Source organism: Cygnus olor, chromosome 24, assembly GCF_009769625.2.
Source record: "Cygnus olor isolate bCygOlo1 chromosome 24, bCygOlo1.pri.v2, whole genome shotgun sequence".
In the NCBI taxonomy this organism is placed as follows: Eukaryota; Metazoa; Chordata; class Aves; order Anseriformes; family Anatidae; genus Cygnus; species Cygnus olor.
In genome coordinates, this window is record NC_049192.1 from 3185106 (window position 1) to 3204295 (window position 19190).

The 19190-nt window shown below is 63.4% G+C and overlaps 2 protein-coding genes across 9 annotated transcripts in view; one reads left to right on the forward strand and one right to left on the reverse strand.

The window, feature by feature from the left end:
* The first annotated feature begins 1133 nt into the window (after nucleotides 1–1133).
* On the forward strand, nucleotides 1134–10798 carry ETNK2 (ethanolamine kinase 2). Its single transcript, XM_040536099.1, has 8 exons — nucleotides 1134–1572; nucleotides 5248–5507; nucleotides 5980–6117; nucleotides 7303–7445; nucleotides 7566–7649; nucleotides 8085–8260; nucleotides 9302–9375; nucleotides 9504–10798. The coding sequence occupies exons 1-8, from the start codon at nucleotides 1288–1290 to the stop codon at nucleotides 9574–9576; spliced, it is 1233 nt and encodes a 410-aa protein (XP_040392033.1). The 5' UTR covers nucleotides 1134–1287; the 3' UTR covers nucleotides 9577–10798.
* Nucleotides 10799–11736: 938 nt separating this feature from the next.
* The window catches only part of SOX13 (SRY-box transcription factor 13), a 39073-nt gene continuing 31619 nt past the window's right edge, over nucleotides 11737–19190 (reverse strand). For 5 of the 8 annotated variants that reach the window (XM_040535944.1, XM_040535943.1, XM_040535942.1 and 2 more), the window contains exons 2-14: nucleotides 18983–19184; nucleotides 18287–18392; nucleotides 18048–18134; nucleotides 17560–17732; nucleotides 16851–16919; nucleotides 16616–16730; nucleotides 16454–16536; nucleotides 16198–16357; nucleotides 15854–15963; nucleotides 15677–15773; nucleotides 15444–15587; nucleotides 12985–13201; nucleotides 11737–12895 (exon numbers count right to left, since the gene is read on the reverse strand). In XM_040535944.1, the coding sequence (XP_040391878.1) occupies nucleotides 12622–12895; nucleotides 12985–13201; nucleotides 15444–15587; nucleotides 15677–15773; nucleotides 15854–15963; nucleotides 16198–16357; nucleotides 16454–16536; nucleotides 16616–16730; nucleotides 16851–16919; nucleotides 17560–17732; nucleotides 18048–18134; nucleotides 18287–18392; nucleotides 18983–19183 (1836 nt within the window). In that variant the 5' untranslated portion in view covers nucleotide 19184 and the 3' untranslated portion in view covers nucleotides 11737–12621. The remainder of the gene's footprint in view (nucleotides 12896–12984; nucleotides 13202–15443; nucleotides 15588–15676; nucleotides 15774–15853; nucleotides 15964–16197; nucleotides 16358–16453; nucleotides 16537–16615; nucleotides 16731–16850; nucleotides 16920–17559; nucleotides 17733–18047; nucleotides 18135–18286; nucleotides 18393–18982; nucleotides 19185–19190) is intronic. The other 3 variants (XM_040535946.1, XM_040535945.1, XM_040535940.1) reach the window with 1 other exon arrangement.

Consider the following 19190-nt stretch of genomic DNA (forward strand, 5'->3'; position numbering starts at 1 on the left):
GCAGAGCAGGCTGCGAGGCATTGCTAACCCGCAACTGCCCCGTATTAACACTTGTGATCTTTATGGGCAAGCAATTAGGCCACGCTCAGCCCAGCAAAGCAGCCGGAGCAATTATGACGATCCTATTAAAACTGACAGAGCTCACTCTATATATAGCAACACAGGGAACAGGCTGGTTTATTTTTTTCCCCTTCCTTAAATGATTTTCCTCAAGTCTCCACGGTCCATTTAGCTGGTTTCAGCTGCAGCCAGCTGTAAACTTTGGAGGGGGCATTCTCTGCTCCGAGCCACGGGCAGTTGTAATTTCCTCTGATAATGAAGCCAGGCTGGAGAGGTGTCAGCGGGCCGTGGGGAGCGGGGCCAACGGGTGGGGAATGCTCCCTCTTAACTCTCAAAGCTCTCCTCAGCACCCCTATAAATCCCTATTGCTGTGGGGCGTGAGCATTGTGGGTGAGATGGTGTTAGGACAGGAGGAAATGGCCTCAAGTTGTGCCAGGGGAGGTTTAGGTTGGGAATTTGGAGAAATTTGTTCTCAGAAGGAGCGGTCAGGCCTTGGGACGGGTTGCCCAGGGAGGCGGTGGAGTCACCGTCCCTGGGGGTGCTCAAGGAGAGGTTGGACGTGGTGCCTGGGGACATGGTTTAGTGGGTGACGTTAGTGGTAGGGAGATGGTTGGACCAGGTGATCTTAGAGGGCTTTTCCAACCTTAACAATTCTGTGATTGTGTGATTCTGTGATTTATGGTAGCAGGTCCGGAGAGGGCAGTGCAGGGAGGACTCCTGGAGACCACAGAATCAGAGAACATCCCAAGTCAGGAGGGATCCCAAGTACCACAGCATCCATCTCCTATCTCCCCCCAGAGCCACCCCAAACATCAAACCACGCCATGCCACCAGCACACCTTGAAGCACACCCCACATGCTGCATCCCCCCCCCCCCAAAACCCCAACCTCACCCCTCTCCCCCATACCCATGCGCTCGCCTCCGTCCCCCCACTTTTCTAGTCCCGATCCCGAACCCCAGCTGCGAGACACATCCCTCCACCCCCGGAGCATCCCCAGCTGCGGGGCGCGCCCCTCCAGCCCCGGAGCATCCCCAGGACGCAGGGCTGGGTTGCGGCGGGGGCGCAGCGCGAGGATGCTCCGGCGGCGGCGGCCGGGCTGGGGGCGCTCCCCGGGGCGTTCCCCGGTGCTGAGCCGGGTGCGGGGCTCGGTGCGGGCTCCGCTGAGCTCACAATGCGGGCGGGAGCTGCCGGGGAAGGCGGGCGGAGGGAGGCGGGCCGGTGACTCATGGCTTCCCAGCGGCGAGCGGCTCCTCCCCGCGGCCGCCGGCCCCGCCGCAGCCCCCGGCACATGGGCCGAGGGTCGGGGTGCTCGGAGCTGGGGATGGCCGGAGCTGCCGGCCGCTGCCCGGATTGCTCGGAAGCCGACCGGGGTCGGGGAAGGGGCCGCGGGGTCCCTCCGTGCGTTCCCCACCTGGGGATGGCGGTGGATGAGGGCGATGTGCTGCCCGGGGCGCTGCGGCTGGTGCGGGAGCTGAGACCCGGCTGGGAGCCGGCGAGGGTGAAGACCAAGGTATGGCCCCCGCCTGGGGAGGGCTCGCCCCGGGGGGGCCGCAGGGCGTGCGGGAAGGGGGCGCCGAGGTCCCGCTATAGGGGGCTATGGGATCCGCCACGGGGGCTGCAGGGCCTGCCGGGGGGGGGGGGACACGCATCCTGGCCCCCTCCATGCCCTCCAAAGAGAGGGGCTGAGCAGGTGTGCACAGGTCTCCAGCACTGAGACCCCCCCCCCCCAGCAGGCTTTGGGGACCCCCCTTGGGGAGTGACGGAGGGGGGACCGCAGATGGGAGCAGGATCCTGGGGGCTGCTGCGGGGGGTGGAGGCTGGGGGCCGTGCTGGCAGCCCCCCCGGCATCGCCCTGCTTGGGGGAGCAGCGGTTCCCAGGGGCGGTGCTGGCGTGGGTTATCAGCGGTATTGCACCGCTGCTCGGTCCCCTCGCACGGCGTCCTCGGAGCTGGCATCGTCCCGAGCTGGCACAGCGGGTCCTGGGGCTGGGGGCTGCGTGGCTCTGCAGCCCCGTCCCCCTCCACGAGTGCCAGGTCTTGGGGTGGAGAAGTGGGGGCTGCGTCTTCACTGGGGGCACAAAGTGGGGCTGCGGCGGAGCTGGGTGCACTGAAACGCACAGACATGTGCGCGCGTGTCCTCCGAAGGCACACACTTCCCGTGTGCCTGGAGTGTCATTAAAAATGTATTAATAGCCAAGTGTAATTAAATACAAGAAGCTGCAGGAAAATACACGCGAAAGGGCAGATGGTAGTAGACAGGAAGCTTGGAGTTGGAGTTCCTCACACCGCATAGTTGTCAGGGCAGGAAATGTCCCGGGCACTGCGCGGCACCTAGCGCGGCACAGCCCTGCCCGCCACGGTGACGGCTGGGGGGGGACCTGAGGTGGAGAAGGACCTGGCTCTCTGGTGACCAGGTTCTCTCCGGGCATAGGAGGGGAATCCACGCTCAACAGCAGCTTGTGCATGCGTGCGTGTGTTTTTAATTTGAAAAAAGAAAAAAACTTGGGAGATGTGGGGGGAACCTCCAGTTGCATTTCCCTTCGCTGCTCTTGCAAGAGCAGTTCGGGAGGGGATTGGAGTGGGACACTGGTCCTCAGCTGGTTCCTATTAGCGTTCCTGTTAGCTTTCCGCCGCGCACTGGAGCGGTGCCCAGTTCACACCACCTCGGTGCACGGTGTCAGTGCACAGCTGCTTGCAGGGACTGTACCAGGCTGTGCCTGTACCATGGAAAAAAATCCCCCAGCGCATGGGGCAGGGTGCAGGAAATGGGGAGGATGGGTCCGGGTGCTCAGCCTCCCGCACCTGCCCTCCGGCTGCTGAGGTCTCCAGCCCCCTGTGCTCCAGGTTGTGCCCAGGGAGACGACGACTCATCCTTGGAGCTCCGTTCCTGGGCAGAAGCATCTCCAGACTGAAGCGGCGCAGGCCTTAGTCCGTGACTCCCAGCGGTGCTTCCAGGGCGCACGCACACCTCCGTTACCCACCCGGCAATAAGAGAGACAGTGATGAGGAGCTGAACGAACCACCACGAGGACTTCAGCGTGGCAGAGGGCTGTGCTCTGCCTCCCAGGGCTTTTTTTAACTTCAGCTGCTGTGACATGCACAGCACTCGAGGAGAGGCAGCAGGAGTGCTGGCATGGGCACGGGGAGGCAGCGAACGCGGCAGCTTTGGGACCCGTGGCCTCACAGCAGGCACAGGGCTGCAGGAGGGGACCGGGGTCTGCCTGTGCCCCCTTGCAGGGGTGCAGCACCACGGCACAGAGCTGCATCCCTTCGGTATCTCTGCACCAGGTCTTGCTTTTCTTTTAATTGCTGCCAAGCTGCTGGTGTAGTCACACCTACCTCCCCCCAACCCAAATCACACAACAACAGCAGGAAAGGATTTGGCTGGTAGCAGGGCCATGGCCCTGGCACCAATTAGCTGCACTTTGGATCATCAAGGAATATCCCAAGGAGTCACACTCGTTCGTTGGGAGCTGGAGGGGGTGCCGCCCCCAACCTGGGCGAGCCCCTGCGTGCGTGCAGGTTGCTGCCGAGCCACGTGCGAGTCTCCGAAATTAACGGTCTGGAATTCAAGGGGGGGTGGAATAAGGCTCAGTAATCCCGCTAAACCCTCTGCAAAGGGCTGATCACGCCGTCAGGCAGCACGACAAGGCAATGCGTGGAGCCAGCGTGTGAGGCAGCGCTGAGCATCTGCAGGTGGAGCCGCTCACCTGCGGCTGCTGCGCGTGCTGCTCGCAGAGGCATCGGCGCAAGGCTGCGGCGCCTTGTGCACGGCGGGACACCTTGTGCATGTTGGGACACCTTTTGCATGGCATGACACCTTGTGCTTGCTGAATTTCTGCCCTCTGGAGCCCAGCAGGACGAGGAGAGCAGAAGCCGAGCGCGGCACCGTGGTGGAAACAGGGATTATGTGGCCTGGGCAAAGCAGCTCGGCTGCTTGGGCAGCATCAGCCCAACTCAGGGGCAGGTGAGGCAGCAGCAGCAGCGTTGGTGCGATGCCGACGGGCTGGCACAGCCAGCCCTGTGCAACGTGCTCACCCCAGGGATGCCGCCACCAGCTGTGCAACGAGGGGCGTTAGCGCCGGCCAAGCCCGGGTGTGTAATTCCAGCGCTTTGAGTTTCCCTCGGCAGGCTGCATAGGGAAGCCCTATATATAGGCACCCTATATAGGAGCGCGAGTTGCTGAGTGAGCCGTCTAAAATTAGCTGTCCCACCCCCGAGCACCGCTGCTACCTACCACGCGCCCTCCCGCTCCGCCAGCATCGCACTGGCTCCGTCTCGCCCAACTGCAGCGGGATGGAGGGAGAACACAGGGGGACTTTTGGGTCCCCTCGAACACGGGGGGGACGTTTGGGTCCCCTCAAAAATGTGGGGTACTTTTGGGTCCCCTCGAACACTCGGGGGACTCTTGGATCCCCTCTCCGGCTGAGCATCCTGCCCACGTGGGGGTCTCCCGTGGGGCGGAGGAGCCCCAAACTCCTTGGCGTACTTTAGGGGATGGAAACCGGGGCAGGGAGGGGACCCCGGCGCGGGAGGCAGCGGGGCCCACATGTGCACGGGCAGGCGGCCAAGCCGGGAGAACAAAACTCCCTTTCCATCTGCGAGGAGCCATCAGGGCAGTGACAAGAGACGTCCCCAGCAGAGACGTCCCTGCCTATCAGCGACTCCCGCCCAGCCCTGCCCCGCGGGGAGGGTCAGGAGGAGGAGATGGGGTGGTGGTGTTTGCTCAGCCTTGTTTGCCGTGGCTTTTTTTCTTTTTTTTTTTCTTCTTCTTGTTTTCTGCCAAAAGGTTTGCGCTGATTTTTTTGGGACCGATTCCCAGGGTTGCTGGGATGCCAAGCGTGCTTGCAGCACATCAAGCTGCCCTTGAGCAACCAGGTGGAAAAGAGCAGCGGGTTTCCACCCCAAGCACCTGCGCTTTGGGGTAGCTGAAGCCTCATGCCCGTGCAGAGCCCCAGCTCAGGCGTGAGCCTCGAGGCCTTGCAAACTCATTCCACCTCCCACAGGCACTGCTGCGTCCTGCTCTCATTTGCCCATAGCCTCTTGTTGCCATTACCACGTTGCTTTCTCCCTGGGGTCTGCCCACGGGTGGCTGTGCCGGGAGGACAGGGGGGGTTCCCCCCGTGCCCACCCCGCATGGCGGAGGACCTGCGGGCATCGCCTCTGCCGCCCCTCTGCCCCTGCAGCTCTTCACCGACGGCATCACCAACAAGCTCGTGGCCTGCTACACGGACGAGGACATGGTGGACGCCGTGCTGGTCCGCATCTACGGCAGGAAAACGGAGCTCTTCGTGGACCGGGAGACGGAGCTGAGGAACTTTCAGGTGCTGCGCGCCCACGGCTGTGCCCCCGACCTCTACTGCGCCTTCCAGAACGGGCTCTGCTACGAGTTCCTGCCCGGCATCGCCCTGGGGCCCGACCACGTGCGGGACCCCCACATATTCAGGTGCACAGGACCCCCATGTGCTGGGGTGTGCGGGGACGGGGGGGGAGCTGGATGAAGCGGGCCCGTGGCCCTGCTTCGCGTTTCCAGCTCTGCCCCTCGCTGCCTTTGCTCCAAAGCGGTGCCCGGGGGCTCTGCTCCCGTCCTTTCCGTGCCCAAAACGGGGTGGTGCAGGGGGGTAAGTGGGCCGAGTTCCCCAGTGAGGGGCACCACCGAGTCAGCACCGGGTTTTTCAATGGGTTTTTTAAGCTTTTGGTGAATAAAGAGACTGCCTGAGAATTGTGGTTTATATTTGAGCCTCCCCTGGGAAGGCGAACGCCATCTTTCACCCAGACGGGGTCTTAAAATCCTTCAGAGGCTCACAGCTGAAATGGAGACGGGTCTCAGCTGTGCGGGGTGTGTTTTTTAGAATCTCTTTAAAGACATTTCCAGCCCCATCTCAGGCTCTCACCCATGTCTCTGTGGCTCCTTCCAGGCTGGTGGCCCAGGAGATGGCCCGGGTGCATGCCATCCACGCCAACGGGAGCCTCCCCAAGCCCATCCTCTGGCAGAAGCTGCACAAATACCTCACCCTCGTGAAGATGGACCTCAGCCCAAAGGTACCCAACCCCAGGTAAAGGCAGAGGGATCCCAAAGAGCCAGGCTCTGGCTTGGGCACCCGCTGCCCACCCACCTCTAGGTCCTCCTACGGGACCGGGGGAAGAGCCCCGGTCCCCAGGTAAAGCCTCTGCTGGAGTCTGGGGTTCGTGAGCGGGTTTTTGGGGTGGTCCTGGCCACGTGGCCACGCTTGGGCCATGATTCATCTGTGAGCAGCCTTGTGGACAAGCCCCTCAGTGGAGGGGATGCTTGTGGGACGGATCAGCTGCCTGGTGCAGGGAGGACTTTTGCTGTGCTAGGGCAGAGACAGCTCTGGGTCGTGGCTGCTCAGCACCCAGGCAGGATCCGGCCTGAGCCAGCAGCTCCCACCTGCTGTAATCTTCCTCCTCCTCCTCCTCCCTGCAAACCTAACCCGTGTCTTAAGCCATGGCTAGAATAAGGTGAAGCTCAGGCCCTTCTTACTGGGGGGACCTGAGCAGCGGGTGCTGGAGGGGAAGCTAGTGACCCAGCGTAGACGCAAGCAGCCAGCCCCCATTTCAAACCAGTTCACCCCACTGCTGGCAGGGCGATGCCTTGCTGGGAGCCCGGGTTCATGTCAGGTGAGTGAGGGCACCAGGGCCGAGCCGGGGCGTCCGTGGAAGGATGCGGGCAGCCCCAAGAGGCGGCAGAGGTGAACGAACCCTGAAGCAGGCAAATAATTAACCAGGTCCTGGGCGGCTGGGTGGGACGCAGGGCTGCTCTTGGTGCTCGCCATGCTGCGGGCAGACTTTACCCAAGTCTGCACCTTAAATGCAGCCAATTCAGTAATTATTAACCGGCTCTCTTCTTGGAACTGCAACTGCAGAGGGTACGGAATGGGTTACGTGGCCTGGGGAATGCAAAAAATTCCCGTGGCCTTTGGGTTAGTTGGATGCGAGCGGCACTGCGAGGCTCTGTAGCTGATTTGATGAAGCTTGGGGGTGGGCGAGGACCTAAGCGAGGACAGGGGAAGGGCTGAGGCTGAGCCAGGTGCCCTGGGCACCACCGGGGATGCACCACATGCCCGAGCATGCTTCCGAACCAAACCCAGCCTCGTTAGCCCCACTTTGTACCACTGATTAATTCATTTATGACATGCACGGAGGGAAGCGGGGGGCAACCCTTCCCTTCCGCCCCCAGGGGAGGCGAGCAGAAGTGATTCCACCCCCTTCCCCTTCCCCAGCCTCCACCAGGACGTGCCCAGCCTGGAAACTCTTGAACACGAGCTGGCCTGGATGAAGGAGACGCTCTCCCAGCTGGGTTCCCCGGTGGTGCTGTGCCACAACGACCTGCTCTGCAAGAACATCATCTACAACAGGACGCAGGGTTGGTGGCGGCGGTGTGGCGTGCCCAGCCAGGGGGGGCTCAGCCCCGTGTCCCCCCCCCCCACGGGCACCCATTGGCTCCATCCCCAGCCCCTCGCAGCCCCTCGCTTTGCCTTCACAGAGCAAGTTCGTTTCATCGACTACGAGTACACCGGCTACAACTACCAGGCCTTCGACATCGGGAACCACTTCAACGAGTTTGCGGGTGAGCCGGGCAGCTCTCGAGACCCCCCCGGGTGGTGGCAGCTCCCCAAGGGCTCCCCATCCTCGGGGAACGGAGGAGGCTGTTGCATCCTGTGCGCCCCCATGGGAAATGGGCAGGGATCCATCCCGAGAGCTTTACTTTTGCCAAGAGAATTAAAAAAGGGGCTGCCCGGGGTGAGAGCGATGCCCGAGGGGGGGTCTCTACTTGCCGTGGCCCCCCATTTGCTGCCAGGGCGTGCTGCCTGCAAGAACCCAGCTCTGTTAACCGTGGTGGAGCTGGGCGGGTGCCCCGAATCAGAATTGACCCCCAGCACGTGCAAGCCCGGAGCTGGGATGGTTTCACTCACCCCATCCCGCTTGGGGGGCCCCTTGGTCACCCTGCTGTGCCCTAGATAACCCCCCCCCGGGATATCACTAACCCCAGGTCCCCTCGCAGGCGTGAAGGAGGTGGATTACCGCCTCTACCCCAGCAAGGAGACCCAGCTGCAGTGGCTGCGCTCCTACCTGCAGGCCTACAAGCAGCTCACCCAGGGCGAGCAGGGGGGCACGGGGCCGGCCGTGTCCGACAAGGAGCTGGAGGCTCTCTACGTGCAAGTGAACAAGTTTTCCTTGGTGAGTGCCGGAGGTGGGAAGGAGCTGGGCTCGGGGATGGGTTTTGGTCACTCGCAAAGGGCAGGCACCAGCCTTGGGGGGGTTGGGTGCAGCTGGGGTGAGGGCAGGGGGCTGCCCCCGAAAGGCCTGGCTGCGCTCGGAGGTGCTGAGCCCCAGGACAAGGTCAGAGACGGTGCTGGCCTCCAGCCAGCATCAGCGTGTGCCAAGGGGCAGTGTGTCTGACAGCAGCAGCCTTGGGCATCCCACCAGAGAAGCTGCGTGACCCCAGGGTGCAGCCAAGCATGAGGAAATCCTCTTTTGGGCGAACAGAGCCAATCCTCTGGAAATTTTAGGTGAAATCTCAGCTGTTTTTCTGGCCGGAGCTGGCACGGTGATTTCCAGCACGGCGGGGCTGATGTGAGGGGGTTTGGTTCTCTCCTCCCCATGTCGGAGCAACCTGGGCTGCGGCAGGTGGAGGTCCCCAGCAGTGCTGCAGGCTGCTGCAGGGATGGGGACACTTCAATTGTGAGAGGGATGGTGGCATTCTGACCCCTTTACTTTTGCCAAGAGCTGATTTTCAGAAAGGCCGAAGCAAAAACTACCTAGGTGAGGCAGCACCTGGCCAAATTGCACCCTTCTGCCCGATTGCTTTGGCACCCTGCCAAATTGCACCCGAGCTCTGCCCCCATCCCTTCCAGCAGAGCCCTTTGCTGCAGCAGGGACCTGTCCCACTGGTGCCAAATCCCCATTGCCCACTTTTGTGGGGTCAGGAGGGGCATCCAGCTACGAACACTGGACACCCCTGAGCACGTGCCCTGAGCTGGTGCCCCAAGCACGCTGTGCGGCTGCTCAGCATCCTTCCTGCTGGCATTCCTCACCCGGGCTGCCATCTGCCTCCGGAGCATATAAAATTACACGCCTGGGCCAGCCCCAGCTGGCTGCCACCCTGTGTCCTGTCGTCACGGCCGTGGGGCTGCTGGGACCCAGCCGGGAGAGACGAGAGCATCTCGTCCTGCGGGCAGGGATGCTGCTTGCCAGTTTCTGATCCTTCTTTTGTTGCAGGCATCCCATTTCCTCTGGGCATGCTGGGGCCTGATCCAGGATAAATACTCTACCATAGACTTTAACTTCTTAAGGTGAGTCCACGCGGGGCTGGAGGGGACCAGCGTCCCCAAAGGTCCCTCCCCACTGGATGGATCCTGCGGCCCGGGGAGTCAGCACCGGGGTGGGGGTGACTGTCTCATGGCCGTCCCTCTTTCGGCAGATATGCAAAGCTAAGATTTAAACAGTACTTCAAGATGAAGCCGGTGGTCACAGCCCTGCAGCTCTCCAAATAGCATCTCTGGCCCGTGAGACCCTGAGCTATTTTGTCCTTGCTGCGTCCACAGCCCCGGCACCCCCCTCGCCCCTTCCCCGCCCCAGCCGGGGGTGAGGGCAGGTCCTGCTGGTGGCAAGGGGGAAGAGGAGCTCTGCCCCAGCCACCGATTAAAGGACTCCCTGGACATACCTAAGACTGGACCACGAGACGCTCGACAGGACCACGGCCTCGGGGAGGCCCCTTCCTGCGCAAGGAAGCCTCGCCACCCACTGCCCGAGCGCCGAGCCCCAGCTCAGCCCCGCTGCCCAGCGGCTCCGTGCCTCGCTGGCACCGCTGCCGCTGGGCCTGGCAGCGGGTTTTCTCCCTCCGTGCCATCCCCGAGGGAGGGTACGGGTCCCCCCCCCCCAGCTGCTCAGCAGCCCTGAGCACTGCCAGGTTGCTTCAGCTGCCCAACGCACACGCTGCGCCCGTTGGCTTCGCGGCTCCCTGCCTCCTTGCCCTGCCTGCTCGGTGTCCCTCGGGCTCTCACCCCCCAAAAACCACCTTTTAGGTCAGTGCTGATCCCAGATTTGGGGCTGTCTCTGAGCAGGGGCCCCTTTTCCATACTGGCTCCAAGCTGGACTGTGATGCTGCAAGGCAGCGAGGGGCAGCGATGGCTCAGGGTGCCTGCACCCCCTGCGCTGCGCTCAGCCCACAGCCGCTTTTCCCTGGGGGCCGCGGTCTCCTGGGCCCCCATCACCTCCCCGGCTCTACCTGCAGCATCCCACAGCGGGGCGGGGGGGCTCCCAGCTTCCCCAGCACCAGGGGGGTTTGGTGCTGCCCCATCCTTGTGCTCCCCTCTGCGCCCTTGGTGCAGGGCCGTGTCCCTGCGCGGGACACCCTGGTGATGAAGCCACCCTGCCCCATGAAGGGGGCACAGCTTTGGCCCTGGGTGGCACTCGGCTGCTGTCCCCCTCCCCAGGCTGTCCGAGGCTGAGCCCATCCCGCTGAGCACTGCCCAGCTCGTGACAGGGGTCGTGCATCATCATCAGCTGGGGGGGTGGGGGGATCAGCATTGGGGGGGGGGGGGGGGTGTACTGTCAGGGCCCAGGAACCTACCCCAGCGAAAAGCGGGACTTTTTGTTGCATCTGGTGTTCGTTTTGGTGCACAATAAAAGCTGCTGGTAGCTGGAAAGGGGGGGGGGGCGTGGATGCGTGGTGCCTGGGGCTGGAGCAGGGGCAGCACCCTCGGGGCTGGGGGAAGCACCCAGAGCTCTCCTGGGGAAGGGCAGAGCGGGGGGGGGGAGAGGACGGGGGGAGGGGTTCCCTTGTAGGGTGGGCTTCTGCTGTGCTCTGGGGAGGGCAGCTCGGAGCTGCAGCAGGCACCGGGCGGAGGAGTTTGAAGCCCCAAAGTTGCTACGAGGGGCCGAGACCCCCAAGAAATCACAGGTGGGAAGGGGGGGGGCAGCTTGGGACCCCCCTGCAGGCAGGAGAAGGAGCTGAGGAACAGCAGAGAGAAAACGTAGGGAGCAAAGCCTCGGGGCTGTGCTGGAAGAGGGGCAGGGAACGCGGGGGTGAAGCCCCCAGCCCAGCTCTCCCAGCCCCTGCTCAGCTCCAAAAAGTCAGCTTTATTGTGCCAAGGGGTGGGGGGGGGACAGTTGTAAACAAGTATGTGAAATATACAGGTTAAGTTACTCGTCTTATTAACAAAATAAAGCTCTATCTATATTTACAGTCTTTAAAAAAAAAAAATGAGAGAGGAAAAGCTGCCCCTCAGCGGGCACGGCCGCATCCAGCCCCCCCCCGGCCCCGCAGCACAACCCACCCGCCCCCAGCCTGAGCAGCCCGGGGAGGGGGAATAAATAAAGCACTGACAAGGGGAAGGAGGCAGGAGGGTGGGCGAGGAGGCAGGACACCCCCCCTCGGGGGGGGGGGAACGGTGCCCGGAGCCCAGCCTCGGCGCCTCGCTCGCTGCCCCGGCTGCGGCCACACGGCGGAGCACGGGCTCCGCGCCGGCCCCTACAGCCCCCGCTGCGCCCCCCCCGCCAGCCCCGGGGGGGTGCTGGCCGCAGCGAAGTCGTATTTTATTATTTTTTTACATTTTCTTTTTTTTTTTTTAATTTTCCTTTTTTTTTTTTTAATTGTCGGCTTTGTAATTTTTCCTTTTATTTTTTTAACTTTCTTTTTTTTTAATTTTTCCTTTCATTTTTAAAATTTTCTTTTTTTCTTTCCTTTTTTTTTCTTTTAATTTCCTTTTTTTAAATCCCTGTTTTTCTCTCCCCCTGCGCCTCTTTCGCGCGATGCAGGTCGCGGGTGCAGCTCACCGAGCTGGGGCGAGAGGAGAAAACCCCCCCGGGGATGCACCCCGGCATCACGGCACGTACCCAGGGGCTGCTGGGGGGCCGGGGCAGTGGCGCAGGCAGGGAACAGCCCCCGCTTTATTTACAAAGTGGGCCAGGGCTGTCGGGAGCATAAAGAGCTCCTCAGAGACCTTGGCTCGTGCTCCGGCCAGGCGAGAGCTAAAATTGGCTCCGTGGGAATTTACTGGCAGGCTCTGACGGCCGGGAGGGAGACGCGGCAGGGTAGGGGGGGGGGCTCTGCTGAGCGTGTCCCCGTCCCGTGTCCTGGGGGGCTGGCGGGTGCCGCAGGTGAGGCTCTCAGCAAGGGTCCCTAGGGTGCCGGGGTGGAGGGCTGGGTGATGCTCGGGAGGTTTTCCCACATCCCGATCCCCTCCTGGGGGGTGGGGGGGGGGGGGGTGCAGGGAGGGGACAGCTCGGTGGCACCCGAGCAGAGTGCAGAGCCGAGCCGTGGAGCCGTGCTCCCAGCAGCAGCAGCCACCCCGTGCGCATTGGGGTGGCACGGCCATGTACCCAAACACCCGGCAGCGTGCGTCGCTGCTCCATCACCTCCCGAGGGCAGCAACCCCAAAATGCGGGTGCTGGCTCCGTGGGGTCACCCGGACAGCAAGGCAGGTGGCGGCAGCAGCAGCTCCTGCCCTCCCCATCGCAGCTCCTCCTCTGCTCCCAGCGCATCCCAAACCCGTGGGGGGGCCGCCAGCCTTGCCTGCCCCCCGCCCGGCCCCCCCTCAGTCCGTCAGCACCACCAGCTCGCCATCGCTCTTGTCCTCGCCCTCCGAGTCCTCGTCCTCGCTGTAGCGGTACATCTCGCCGTCGGCCACCGAGTGCCCGTCGTCCCCGCCGTCGCCTTCCTTGAGGCTGCGCGTGTTGACGATGACGGGCATGTTGGGGTCCATGCTGCGGGGCAGGTAGTGCTCCATCAGGGGGGGCGTTAGCTGCATGCCCACCGGCCGCGGGTACAGCACGTCTGAGGAGGCGGGGGGCATCTGGCTGCCCTGGGGCCTGCGGGACAGGGGGATGCAGTCACCGGCTGGGTTTAGGGGGGGGGGGACGACGCACGAGCCCCTCGCTGCCCCCACCCCGCGCGTTACCCTATCAAGTAGCCCTGCCGCGCGTCCTGCCGCCGGTTCCGCATCAGCGCCTTGTACTCGCCCACGCGCAGCCGCTTCCCCTCCACGATGCACGTGCGCTTGGGCCGGGGCTTGTACTTGTAGTCGGGGTACTTCTCCAGGTGCTGCCGGCTCAGCCGGGCTTGCTCCTCGTAGTAGGGCTGCTTCTCCTGGTTCGTCATGGATTTCCAGCGGGAGCCTGCGCAGAGAGGGGCACGCTTAGCCCCTGCCGTGCTGCGGCTCCCCCACCTGCTGCCACGAGCCCAGCGCGCACACTCCCATGGTATTCATGCTCGTGCACGCTCCCCTTGTGCTGCACACACCTGAATTTGCACGCGGCAGCGGGACGCAGCCCTGGACCGTGGGGCCCTGGGGAGATGCGGCTGCCCCAGGTGAGACAGGAGCCAGGGCTGATGGCACCCATGGGAGCCCCGTGCTGCAGGTGGCAGCCGGCCCCGCGGCGTGCCGGGAAGAGGTCCCCAGCCCTGACCTTCCCGGCACCTCTCCGGCCACAGCTTTCACGGCTCTCCCCTCTCCAAGGTATGGCGAGCAGGTGCTGCAGCTAAAATAGGCTGTACCAGCGTGTGACTCGAATTCCCCCGCTGGCTGACCTTTATTGTCGTCTCCGCCAGCACCCGAGGCAGGAGAGCAAAGCGGGGCACCGCACAAAGGGTGCTGGCCGGGGCCAGGCTGGGGAGGGACAGAATCAGTCCCCTCGGTGCTGCACCGAGGTCTGAAGCTGGATCTGTGTCCAGTTCTGGGGAGAGATGGGCACGGTGGAAGAATTGCAGCGGTGGCCACCAGGGAGCAGGAGCTGGGATGGCTCAGGCAAGGCGCAGGGGCTGTGACTGCGTCTTCCACCACGTGAAAGGGGCATGGGGAAGACCAAGCTCAGCCCTTCTCACAGGTGCACGGTGGAGGACAAGAGGCAGCAGCCACAAGGGAAATCTCAGCTGGACACAGGGAAAGGATTCAGCCTGCTGGGAGTGGTGCAGCCCTGGGACAAGGTCCCAGCGGGGTGTGGGATCTGCAGCCATGGAGATGCTCAGGGTCAACAGGACACGGTCGTGAGCATCCTCATCTGACTGTGGTGTCAGCAGGGCTCTGAGCAGGGCTTTTGGGCTGGACATTTACACAGACCCCATCCCCTAAATCCTCTCTGAGCCTCCACGTCCCTCCCTTGGGTCTCCTTCACCCCCCCAGCCCAGCCCAGCTCCCCAGGGAGCATCACCACGAGCCGGGCACCCCAGGGAAACTGCAACATGGAGGCGAGCACGCCCCACGTCCACCTTGCTCAGGTGTCCTCCACCTGCTCAGCCCTTTGTGCTGAGCCCACGTTTTCAGGAGCAACCGTGCCAGAGAGCACGCAGGAACCAAAACCCCTGATCTGGGTGAGCACCGTCCCCGGACCGCTCGCCTGCAGGTATTCACCTGCTAAATTTGCACCCGCGAGCGGCTCGCGGCTCCGGCTGCCAGGCAGAAAACGGCGCCAGTTATTTAAAGCCACGGACATCAAGCGTGGGAGCGACCAGCACACCACAGAGCACCCGCTCCCAGACCCCCCCGGCCCCCGGCGGTTGCGAGCAGATCCTGCCCGCACGTTCCCTCAAAGGGAAAAGCCTGGCGGTTGTTTCGTTTCTTCTTTAACAAGCGGAGCTGCTAAAACGAGCCGGCGGCGGAGCGAGGTGCGTGTGCTGTAGGTAACCCACAGCGGGGCTGCGCTGCGCCGCCGCACGCTCGGCTTGGCCCTTGGGACGGGCTCTTTGGAGACCGCACCGCTCGCTTTTAATAGCCGGAGGCTGGGGCGAAACGGCCGCGGGGAAGGGCTGGAGAGACAGCGAGCTGCTGCAGGACCATCAGAGTCATGGGGCTGGGACGTGGCTGGATGAGGCCGCTGCTGCTACAGACACCGACGAGGGTGCAAAGTGCCGTAGCACCATCCCGGAGGGATGAGGAGGACCACGGGGTGCAGGCAAGGGTGAGGATCGAGGGAGGCAAGCAGAGATGCTGTGCTCAGGTGGAGGCCGGTGGGAGAGGATGGCAATAAAATGGTGCCGGGCTCCAAAACTGGCCAGGGCACCATCAGCCAGAGGAGGAATTTGCCCCACAGGACCCTGCCGGTGCTCTGCAGGGTGAGCAGGTGATGGTCACCCATGGGATGAGCACCCAGGAACCCTGGTGTGAGCAGCGCCCAGGGACCCGGGTGGCCAAACGCAGCGGGTCCAGGCCTGTCCTCATCCCTGACACGCAGCGTGCCCCTGCACACCTCCCCCTGTCCCTCCTCGCACGCCTTTATCACACGTTTTTAAGGCCCTGCTGCCTTGTCCCCAGGTGCACCGGGTGCCAGGAGAAGGTTTTGCTCCTCATTTCACCCCAGACCATAGCTCGGGGCTGCCCACCCGCCAAGGGGAGCAGCAGCAGGACGGCCGCGGGGCACTCACCCAGGATCTTGCTGATGCTGGAGTTGTGCATGTCCGGGAAGGCCTGCAAGATCTTCCTCCTCTCGTCCTTCGCCCACACCATGAAGGCGTTCATGGGCCGCTTGATGTGGTTGTTGTTCCTGGACTCGGGGAAGTGCCGCGAGCCTGCGAGGCAAAGCCGGGGCCGGCTCAGGGGGCGAGGGGAAGGAGGCGGCGCGGCCCCGCGGGACCTGCTGCCTGCCCCCCGGCCCTACCGTCCATCTCGCAGGTCAGCAGCGCCTCGTCCAGGCGGTGCGCGGGGGCCTCCTCCAGCCGCTCCTTCACCGGGGAAGTGTCAATGCTGACGTGATCCTGCACGGGGGCGGAGGGGATGTTACTCCTCGGGTGGGGACCGACTGGGGTGAGATGGGGAGGATTTGGGCTTGGCTCACCTTGCGGTAGGGGTGGCTCAGCGCGCCCTCCATGGCCCCGCCGTGGCCATGCAGCAGCTGCCGTGCATCCTGGATGGCTTTGGTGATGGCATCGCCTTCGCCCAGGAAGCCTGGTGGCAAACCCCAGAGCACCCATCAGCATCAGCACCCCAAAACCCTGCAGCACCCGCCCCGCCCTCGCAAACCTAACGGGCTGCTTGTGGGGTCGCATGGAGCAGCGAGGTGGCTGCTGCCCACCCCAGCGAGGTGGGACCCCACGGAGCAGAGACGCCTCCTGCCCCTGGGAGGTGCCCAGGGGAGGGCTCAGGATGGACCCCCTGTTGGTGACGGTTTTGGGAACCCACCCAGAGGCAGGTTGGACGGGCTGGTCTGCAGGTCCCTCGCGGCCCCGTGGCTCGGCGTGAGGGATTGGCAGCTGCTCATCTTCAAACTGGGCGAGCTGGAGGCACTGGGAAGCTCGGAGCCTTTGGGTTTGGCCGTCAGGTTCAGCGGCTGCGAGGTCTCCTGCGGCGGAGGAGGGAAGGCAGGGTGATGCGCTGCCCTCGGTCCCCCAGCTGTGGGTTTTTTTGGGGGGGGTTTACGGATGCTTTGGGACTGTACCTGCATCTGGAGGTGGCTCGAGCCGCTGGGTCTCTTCAGCGTGGGAGGAGGGGGGCTGTGCAGCAGCTGCACGGGGTAATCCACTGCAGGGAGCAGAGACGGAGGCGTCGGGGGACGAGGCCACCCCGCAGGGTGCCCCTGCGCCCCGGGGACCCCGCTCACCTGGTTTGCAAGGGATGGGCTGGATGGGCAGCGCTATCTGGGGGTCCTGCGTCACGGGGAGAGGCTGGTGGCTGGGGGTGAAGGCGGGGATCATGACGTACGGCATGTTGACCTGCTGGAGGGAAGAGGGGGAGAGGAGCGGAGAGGCCGGGTGACCCCTGTGGGCCACCGCAGGCGGGCGACGTCCCCTCGGCCTGGCCCTGCGGGGTGGCAGCGGGGTGTTCCCCACCTTTACCTGGATCTGTTGCTGCAGCAGGTTGATTTTGTGCTGCTGCTGGATGAGCTGCTGCTGCTGCTTCGCGATCTGGCAGGAGGGAGACAGCAGGGCTGAGCCGCAGGATCAGGGAGCCCCGAGCCCCAGTGGGGCACGAGCTGCCCTACACCGGCAGAGCAGAGGCTGCAGAGGTTCCCGTGGACTCCCATGGGTGGGTAGGGTGCTATACGAGGTGCCCCTGAGCCACCTCGACAGGCACAAGGTGATAAATAGGCTGGGAAGGGACCGTGTCACCCACACCCCATGTGCCAGGCATGTCACCCCTGCACTTGGCATCATTTGGGCCACTGCTGAGGAATAAATCGATGTTTACAGAGAAAGGAGAGAGCAGTCAGGAAGGGCACATGATGCTGAGGACCTCCTTTGGCCGCCATCCTCAGCAGGCAGAAGGGGATGGACAGCTACGACCGAGCCTCCTGGTAGCAAGGAGCACGATAGGAAGTCTTGGGATGGGCATGGAAATAGGGACAGTTTCTGGACAGACACCAAAATCCTGCAGCCCCCGACACCAAAGCCACCTCCCCATCACTTCTAGGGCGACCCTGCCCCTGTTCCCTGTCCCCCAGTCCTGTGTCTGTGTCCAGAGGATACCAAAGCCATCCCCAAAGGGACGGACAGTCCCCACGAGCAGGCTGCCCTGCCCCACGGCTGCACGGGCACCCGAGCCCACCTGCTCCTGCTGCTGCCGCGCCAGCTCCATCTGCTGCTGCTGCTTCTCGAAGAGCATCGCGGCCATGTTCTTCTGCTCCGAGTGCGCCGTCAGGAGCTGGTCCCGCAGCGTGGACAGCTGGTTGATCATGACGAGGAGCTGGAGCTCCTTCTCCGCCAGGCTCTCCTGGGTTCCTGCGCCAGGGAAGAAGCCATGAGGCTGCGGGTCAGGGGCTTGGGAAGGGGTGGGAGGCATCAGGTGGGCAAAGGGTGGCCAGGGGACAGTGCGTGGGATGTTTAAAAGACCCAATGTGCTCTATCATCCCCATGTCATCAGAGCAAGCTCTTACCAGGAACCTTCCCCCCCAAAAAAATCAAATAAACATTTTGGTTATGAAATACCTGTCTGTAAAATGCACAAAGCTGCGCTCACACCTCCCCTCCTGCTGGCGGGGGGAACACAAAGCTGCTGGCCCTGTGGGCACTGAGGAGGCAGGGAGGGGACCTCACCCTTCACTTCTTTGGTCTCGGCAGCGTTTCGGCCCAGCAGCCTCTCCTTCCAGTCGCTGGACAGCAATTTCTCGATGGTTGGCATCACTGTCCCCAGCGGCAGGCACACGGGGCAGGAGAGAGGAGGGAAGGAGACGAGAACCACGTGAGCACAGCCCGAGGCTCAGCATGGGATGGCTATTCCCATCCCAAACCTTTCCGAAAACAGCCGGGGGGTAAATCACAGAAGCCTTTCTTACCCTCTTTTAAGTTCTTGTTGAAGTCCAGCTTCTCCTGGCTGCTGACAGCCGGCTCGAAGGCCGAGCGCCGGGGCTCCAGCACATCACTGGCAGGCGAGTGGGACTCCTGCAACACACACGTTGTCACTTGGTGGAGGTTCCCATGGACAGGGACATCCACGGGGCTCCAGGCAGGTGGTGCTGAGCCGGTGGGATGCTCAGAGCCAGCCCCACCAGGCTGGCCACGGGACCACGCAACCCTGCGGCACATCCCCAACCCCTGGGGAGCAGCCCCGCTGGAGAGCGCTCCTCCTGTGGCCAGGACTCGTTTGCAGGAGGTTGCTGCTACTTTTTTAGGCTGCCCTTCTCCTCTGAGCCTGGGAGGCTACGGGCCAGGGGAAGAGGAAGCCTAAGAGCAACTGAAGTGGGAAAATGAGAGGGTGGCCCTAGGGCTCCATGCGGAGGAGGTCTGCAGGCGGCCACGGAGGCTGCAGGCCAAAGGCAAATCCCAGGGCTGACCCGAGGGCATCGGCAGCGGCCAGAAAGCCTGGGGGAGCCTCAGGTTTCAGCTTCATTTCCTCAGGATGAGGAATAAAAGCTCGGGGAAACAACAACCCCGTCTGCCCGGGGCGGGATGCAGCACGCTGCCAGCCCGGTAGGACCTGGGCTCAGTCAAGGCCAGGACTGGGGTGGGGGGGTGACAGCCGTGGGACCCACCTGCGGCAGGGCCTGGGGGTCCGTGGCCTCCCTCGGCGGTGGTCCCGGGGGGTCACTGGGACGGGGCTCGGCGCTGGGGGCAGCCCCCGGCGGGGACTCGTAGCCGCCCTCCTTCTTCTCCTCCGTCTTGATGGTGCAGTTCACCATGCTGCCCGCCCCATCGAGCTCCAGGTGGGGAGAAACGGGGCTCCTCATGGACATCCTGCGG

Coding starts and splice junctions, on each gene's coding strand:
- ETNK2 (XM_040536099.1), top strand. CDS start 1,288: ATGGCTTCCCAGCGGCGAGCGGCTCCTCCCCGCGGCCGCCGGCCCCGC. Junction 7,650..8,084: donor CCACTTCAACGAGTTTGCGG/GTGAGCCGGGCA, acceptor GTCCCCTCGCAG/GCGTGAAGGAGGTGGATTAC. Junction 8,261..9,301: donor AAGTGAACAAGTTTTCCTTG/GTGAGTGCCGGA, acceptor CTTTTGTTGCAG/GCATCCCATTTCCTCTGGGC.